General features: G+C 43.8%; 1 protein-coding gene across 1 annotated transcript; it reads left to right on the top strand.

Annotated features, from left to right (window-relative positions):
• The first annotated feature begins 198 nt into the window (after positions 1-198).
• ncstn (nicastrin) lies at positions 199-7,662 on the top strand. The gene is made up of 17 exons (XM_086128750.1): positions 199-324; positions 1,588-1,689; positions 1,764-1,887; positions 2,022-2,143; positions 2,462-2,607; positions 2,686-2,830; positions 2,902-3,014; positions 3,322-3,474; positions 3,551-3,655; positions 4,207-4,284; positions 4,360-4,529; positions 4,623-4,725; positions 4,811-4,909; positions 5,021-5,108; positions 5,621-5,784; positions 5,858-6,070; positions 6,924-7,662. Exons 1-17 carry the CDS (start codon positions 267-269, stop codon positions 7,044-7,046), a joined length of 2,106 nt encoding a protein of 701 aa, XP_085984876.1. The 5' UTR covers positions 199-266; the 3' UTR covers positions 7,047-7,662.
• The last annotated feature ends 273 nt before the right edge of the window (positions 7,663-7,935 follow it).

Consider the following 7,935-nt stretch of genomic DNA (forward strand, 5'->3'; position numbering starts at 1 on the left):
ACAAGCGAATAAAAATGAAATACGTTAGCAAGGCCACGCCCCTTAAACCACATATCCAAACAGTACTACTGTATGTACCGGTAGTTGTTTTTAAGTAATGCAGTGCTCTGTTCTGTATTCCAAACACGACGAAAAGGGTGGCGTTGTCTTGCGGTGTAGGAAGAGATTAAAGAAGTTTCAGGGGCAGGCCGGAAGTCAAACACCAGAACACGGACGTTTTGTTGTCGCAACTTCCTGTTGTGTTGGTCTTCTTTCAAACCAGGAAGATGGATTTGGTGTCTAAGAAATGGATTTTTAACGTTCTGCTTTCTATGTGTTTCATCGGTAGGTTGACGTCGGGCTACTTTCATTTGGCGAACTTGAATGTTTTTCTACGCCTGGGCTGCGTGAACGGAAAAAAAACGGTTCGCTGGTTCCGATTTCTTTTGTGGGTTGGCTAGCTTTAGGCTAGGCTAGTAGCGACTTCTCCATAAAATTAGCTTTAGTCTAAAATGCCAGCTTCTTCGTACAAGGGTGATTGGTGCTCCGTTTAGCGTCTCGTGATTTTTAGGTGGCACAACATTTTAGTGCTTGCGTGTATGTTAAAAGTCTGAATTAGTACCCCTACAATGGGCGGCTGGTTTTGAGCGTGACTACTCGTGATTTTTCAATCGCCTGAAGCGCAACTGCAACCTCAAATGATATCCCCTGTACGACTTGACCATCAACTAACACACACATGTCGTGAAGTGTGTGTTAAATCTCATTTAACTAGGTCCGGACTCTCTGATTAGTTCGGCGTGGGGATAATCCGAGAAAAAAAACTGTTTTTTTTCCCCTTATGATAATGTGGGCGAGGCCAGTGGATCTCAAACTTTTTTCAATAAGTATGACCTCAAAATATACTTGGCTGTCCAAGTACCATCATAATGACCGTCATTTAAATTCACGAGTGTAAGAGGATTAGTTATTCATCAGACTATGGTTCTATTCATAATTAACTATACAGAATTTTGAATATTACAGTATTGTAAGCCACTGTAACATGTAATTTGATTTTTTCTTAAAAGACGGTCTACGGTCACCATTATAAAATAGCATATTGATGTAAAAGAGCCCAACATCGTTAATTGCAGCGTATTGTAATGCCCTCACAAGTGGTTGGTCATGGACAGACACAGCCACCTGTGTATTCTAAAATGCGGCATCGAACAATTTTTTTTTTTTAAAAACATATGTAATAAGCACATATTCACTCATGAGTTGCCGATGGCTCCAACTCACAGTCAGTCACCCAACATGCAGCCTGGCGAACAGATTAGCCTGTTAAAAGACTACACCAACGCTACATTGTTATTCACTGATGACCATGTCACTCACAAGGCCAAATTAAGTGATGACCGAGTAAGTTACCTAGCACTATCTTAATGCGTGCAAAGATTTGCTGTCAAATGGTAGACAGAGACAACTGTAGAGTGTAACTCCATGGGTTTTTTGGAGGGGAATCTCTGTCATTTGCTGCAAAACTCACTTATTCGCAAAGCCATGCCTAACATATGAATATTACAATTAAGATCTTGTGCTTCAATTACAATGTTCTTGTTGTAGGTGCTGGCTGTACTTCAGTGGAAAAGAAAATCTATGTGCACCTCAACAACACCGTCCCATGCGTGCGACTGCTCAACGCCACACATCAGATTGGCTGTCAATGTGAGTAAAGCTGCCGTATACATTGACGAGCGTGTACTACTGGTGTGTTAATACTTGAATTCGTCCTCCACCAGCCTCCTTGTCCGGAGACGTGGGGGTGCTCCATGTGCTTGAGTCAGAGGAAAACTTGGACTTTGTGCTGCGTACGGGTCTCCATCCTCCCTATATGATTATCCTGGAACACCGGCTCTTCACCAGGTACTTCTTTATTTTTATATACTGTATATATATATATATATATATATAATTTTTTTTTTGTACACAATTTTACACAATTAACCATTGACTTTTCCAAAATGTGTTCCATTCAGTGTTTTCTCTGTGCCCATAAGGTCCATCATGATGAAGCTGAACAACGGCTCCAGCAGGGTGGCGGGCGTCGCTGTCGTGGCACCAGACGCCAACCCAGCGGAGGGCTTCTCTCCGCACAACACATGTCCCAATGAAAACACAGGTGTTTATTGTTTACTTTCTTCTTTACGTGACTCTTTTTATCCATGTCATTTTGTTGCTAATAGAGTGCTGTCCAGTAAAGACACATATTTCCAATTTGTAACATTTTATCCAAAATCTTTTCCTTATCCGAAACAGAAAAGAATACATTCATTGAAAAGAAATAGTCAGTGTTCAATGTACAAGACATATCTGCAGAGTTTGTTTTTTACCCAATTATTTGTGGGTAATACAATGAAAACATTTGAGATTTAAAAAAAAAAGAAAAAGAAAAAACCCAGTTGTACACGCGGCATGTAACGAAAGTCATCCCTGTCAGGCGTGTATTCCGAGACCTACGACCCGGCCTTGGCTCACTGCAGCACGACGGTGTGGAATCCTCTGGGCAACGGCTTGTCCTACGAGGAATTTGACTTCCCTATCTTCTCCCTGAAGGATGACAACAAGACGCGCTTCATCCGCCAGGTAGGTGGCGCAGCGTTCATTCCGTCGGTCGAGCAAGAACAATGCAAGTTTGACATTTGTTGTCTTCGTCTCTGGCAGTGCTACTTTGATCATAACCGCGTAGTGAACGGCAGCTCCCCCCAGTACCCACTATGTGCCATGCAGCTTTTCTCACACATGTCAGCCGTCACCAACACGGCCACCTGCATGAGGAGGAATGACCTCAACCTCGGCATCACGCCAGGTAATTTGGTTCGAGTTAACTTGTGGTTTAGAATTGCAGATAAAGTGTCCTGAAACACTTTCTCCGTGTAGAGTACGTTTGTGACCCACTGGGTGACTTCAATGTTTGGGCCACCACCAGGCCACTCAACAACACGGCCAAAGGGCACAAGATGTCGGAGAGCGTTGTCATCGCAGCAACTCGGGTGAGTAACTTGGCGTATTTTCATGACCGTAGGGTGCACCGTATTAAAAGGCGCAGTCTCAGTTACCGGTGCCTTTTCTGTATTTATCACATACACAAGGTGCACTATATTATTGGACGTGGGCATGGTACAACACATCCAAAGCTTAAAAAATATGGAGGCATGCATAGCGTATGTTTTTAGAAAGGCAACAGCAGCAAAACATCTGTTGTACTTTGAGGTATTTAACAATCTCCGCTATTTTGAGAATGAAAATGGAAAAAAAATCATGGCACTTATGATGCCGTTTCACCTTTTTCCTGCGCAGCTGGACAGCCGATCGTTCTTCTTCAACATTGCCCCCGGAGCGCAGAGCGCCGCCTCGGGCTTCGTCACCTTGCTGGCGGCTGCCCACGCCTTGCGCAACATCATCCAGGAGGCGCCACCCAACCGCACCATCCTCTATGCCTTCTTCCAGGGGGTCCGTCTGTTGTTGTTAACCTTCTTGTTTTGTTTTGTATTTAAAATCAACAAACCCAATTTTCATCGACTCGCAGGAAACCTTTGACTACATCGGCAGTTCCAGAATGGTGTACGACATGGAGAACGGGCAGTTTTTGGTGGACTTGGACAACATTCACTCTGTGCTGGAGGTCGGACAGGTGTGTTTGAACAAGTAGTTGGACGATAAAATGAATGCAAAAGCAACAGGTGGTGGCATTAGCCCCAAACATGGGGCCATCCATACCCAAACTCATTTTCGTTGTGGGCCACATCGTAGTTATGGTTCTCCTCAGAGGGCCTTGATGGACCCAAATGAATGTATGTTCACCTCATATTACATGTACACAGCACATTAGTGAATAAAGTCATTTTGAAATCAAAGGCCAGCAAAAAAAATGCTTGCGATATCTCAATGACTCTATAAGTGAAGACAATTAGCAATATTGATGCTTTAGCAAGAAATATGAAGTCAATGCACATAATTTGCTTTTGCGGGCCACATAAAATGATCTGGTGCCCGGGCCTTGAGTTTGACACCTGTGTCTTAAAAAGTAACATCACCGTAACGTGCCAATCTGCCATGTGCCGAACATCAAATGACCAAACCCTGAAAACGTGAAACTTGAGTTTCTGTGTATGCCAGCATAATGAGCAAGACAACAGGGTGATGACATGATTGTTTGAAGTAATTTGAATGTGTTGCGACTAGGTGGGCATGCGTGCCAACTCACGACTGTGGCTCCACTCTGATCCTGTCTCAAGGAGAAACGGCAGCATTGATGAGGAGGTTTGTCGCTTTCCCTTCCTGGCTCGATACATCCCGTAAGAGCTCCTCTATTATCCTTTTTACTTTACGTGACAGGTGAAGACGCTGGTTGAGAACATCCGGTCGGCCGTGATGACTTTAAACGTCTCGGCGAGCGAGCCGAACGTGTCACAGCCGCTGCCGCCCTCGTCCTTCCAACGTTTCCTGCGATCGCGGCCCATCCCCGGCGTGGTGATTGCAGACCACGAGTCGTCTTTCAGAAACAGGTGAAAAAGTGGTTTGGGAAATCTTGCGTCAACTTAAAGGAAACATTATGCAAGTCAACCTCCCTTAAAATATACTGTATGTCTCCTTTGCAGTTTCTATGAGAGCATGTATGATAACGCAGAATACATGCGCGTCTCGTACCCGCAGAACATGACCCAAGAGGAGCAGCTGCAGTTTGTCACAGACACGGCCAAGGTCTACCTCAGCGCGGTCCAAAAAAAAAAAAAAGCTCCATTTGCCACAATGTGCTCGTAGTAAAGGTTGCGTGTGTGTCGTTTAGGCTCTGACCGAGGTGGCCACCGTGCTCGCTCGAGCTTTGTACAAGCAGGCGGGAGGAGACCAATCACAGCTCAGCAGCATCAACGCTGACGCCCAAATAGTAATGAGTGTTTCCTTCAGTTGTACTTTCTCAGGTGCAAGTCAGTTGATGTGTATGTAAACGTTTTAGGGTTTTTTTTTTTGCAACGTGTGTTTGTTTTCTCTCCCTCAGGTGACTCAGATGCTTTACTCATTCTTGATTCAGTCAAATAACAGCTGGCTGCAGCAGATAGTACCCAGTGACCTTGCCGGCCACCTGAGTGAGTTGTTCAGTAAAAATGGCCTCCTTCCTTTCATGCATTGAGTTCATGAGACTTGTCCGCGCGTCATGACACGGTCATCCAATTTTTACTTTTTCGGGGCAGTTTTGTTGGGGATGCGCTTCTCAAGTATATCCCGCACACAGCGACTAATTGATCCACTATATAAGGAAATAAAATATTATTTTAGACTATTAGAGTGGTAAAAGCACTTGTGTCCATTAAGGCCTCTTTGCCAATACAATTCAGTGCCTTACCTTTTAGAAAAGACAACCCCCCCACAATCTTCTCCTTGTAGATGAACATTATCATAATGCATTTGTCCAAATAAAGGCCTGTCTAATAAATGCTTTATCCTTAATTTAAAAAAAAAAAAAAAAAACACCAGTCACTCTGTTGTTGAGCATATAGAGTCACGACTGAAACAAATATCACCGTCAACAGTTGAAGGATGCGTGATGGGATGTATGTTGGCGGTTCATTTGAAATGGAGTCTGCATCGTGTGCTCCAGAGAACACGGCCACAAACTTCTACGTGGGGGTGATGCTGCAGTCGAGCGAGCCCACACACCTGGTGCAGCACCTGCTGGCCAACCTGACTGGCAGCGTGGTCAACGTCACCCAGCAAGACTGCCAGAACCAGCGGATGGAAGAGAGCGATACCGTGAGCAAACACGTGAGTGGTCGTCATCGAGATTGACGGCGCTCTCCCGTCAAGAGCGTTAACCAGCATTGCTCCTTTTTATCAGATTTACACATACACGTGGGTTCAAGGTGCGTTGCCGCCCAACGCCACCGACAGGGAGGGCTACTGCGTCCGCTCCACCGTGCACCTCTCTAAGGCGGTGTCACCCGCCTTTGACCTGCGAGAGTTCACCTCCACGGACTACTCCACCTGGACAGAGTCCCGCTGGAAGACAATCAAGGGCCGTATCTTTCTGGTGGCCAGTCACGAGCTGGAGGTAGGAACCTACTTTACACGTCTCATATTTACATGATTATTTGATGCTCTCAAATGCAACAATATTAGTTGTATATCTTCTATCAGACTCCACTGTACAGTATACAAATCAAATATCATTTTGTAAAACGCTAATGCTCCTTATGGTATTTAATATACTGTACAACTCTAAAAGAACCGATTTAATGTTGTATTCAACGAAAACTGTCTCCCTCTCCTGTTCAGCTGCTTAGTCATGCAGAGTGGAAAATCTGTATACCTTTTTACGTCTGTAGCGTTTGCGAAATCTCTAATAGAACATTGACTCGACTCAACTTTATTTGTCGAACACTTAACAAAAAACACAGCTGGAACAAAGCACTGTGCATTAGTTTAAACAGGCATACAACACTACTAAAATAGTTAATGTTTTATACACTCACAATGTCACATTTTACATTAAAGTTAATGTTCTATTCAGTAAATACTCCATCGCGGAGGTTCTGTTCCTGGGCACTTTTGCAGTAAGTGAAATATGCGTTATAGCCATGGATGCAAATAAGTGCTGTGCACGAGCACTGCAAATTGAATATTGCGCTCCAGTTCAAGTCTATATGATGGTGAAGGAACATATTGCTTCTTACAAATTTAATGTAAAAACATTGACATCATATTTGATGATCTGTACAAACAGTATTGGACCATAATGTTTTTTATCACCCTAATGCAGCATTATGTTTTATGATCTATACTCCTCTCGTCTACAATATGTCATGGTTGATTGTCATTTGTGATCAAAACGTAGTGTTATACTGTAACGTAACAGCATTGTAGCATTTTTCCCCCCTGCTTTAACTCCTGTTTCCACTGACTAGATGGTGACTCTGGGTGTGGGTGTGGGCGTGCTGCTCACCTCCCTGCTGCTCACCTATGTGATCAGCTCCAAAGCGGACATCCTATTCAGCTCGCAGAGGGAGCCCGCCAATGCCACCTACTGACCACAAGTTCCACAACTACAACCAGTACTACTACGACTACATTTACCTGGCTGCAGACCCGGACCATGTTGATTCAATCCAAATCACACAAGCAGGTAAAACGCCCCTCTTGAAGGTTGTTTTAGACCTCAAAATGGCGGCAGAGTGTCCCAAAAACGTCTGGTCAGGTACCAGCAGCAAGCCTCGAAAAGGATGTTCATAGTTATTTTAAATTAATGTTCCTGCGTTTTATTTTGGTTTGTACGAGCAATGACAAGTATGTGTTGGCGTCGATAGTTGACTGTGTGTACATGAGCAATGATAAATGAGTGAGTGTGCGTGAACCCGATTGTCGTGTGCAATAGTGTAATCTTTGTTGTAAATAATTGTAATTATCGCCACTGATAAACCACTTTTCTCTCGAGTCACATTGAACAAGAAGGTGGCATTGTAGATGTAAAGCTGACACGTGTCCTAGAACAACGATGTGTTTCGCACTGCTTACTTCGATTTAGGTTGGACATTTTTTGTTCTTTGGTTGTAGAGTCATAATTTCACAATTGTTGACGTCAGCGGCAGGAACCTTTAACCTGCTGTGATACCTTGGTGACAAAATAAATGCTGCTTTTACACTTTGTACTTTCTTCAATGCATAAATTACACAAACTAAAGTAATTAACTATTTACTGTACTACTATTATGGGGCATATTTAATGTTCTCAACACACTCCATGTATCATATTTAATCTTCTCAAATCGAACGTACATAATGTTCTGTAAATATCATATTTATTGTTCTATATATCCATCCATTTTCCGAACCGCTTGATCCTCACTAGGGTCGCGGGGGGTGCTGGAGCCAATCCCAGCCGTCTTCGGGCAGTAGGCGGGGACACCCTGAATCAGTTGC

This window comes from Hippocampus guttulatus, chromosome 14 (genome assembly GCF_054856545.1).
Source record: "Hippocampus guttulatus isolate MCC_2025c chromosome 14, RoL_Hgut_1.0, whole genome shotgun sequence".
NCBI classification, from domain to species: Eukaryota; Metazoa; Chordata; class Actinopteri; order Syngnathiformes; family Syngnathidae; genus Hippocampus; species Hippocampus guttulatus.

Coding starts and splice junctions, on each gene's coding strand:
- ncstn (XM_086128750.1), top strand. CDS start 267: ATGGATTTGGTGTCTAAGAAATGGATTTTTAACGTTCTGCTTTCTATG. Junction 2,608..2,685: donor AGACGCGCTTCATCCGCCAG/GTAGGTGGCGCA, acceptor CGTCTCTGGCAG/TGCTACTTTGATCATAACCG. Junction 4,285..4,359: donor ACGGCAGCATTGATGAGGAG/GTTTGTCGCTTT, acceptor TTTACGTGACAG/GTGAAGACGCTGGTTGAGAA.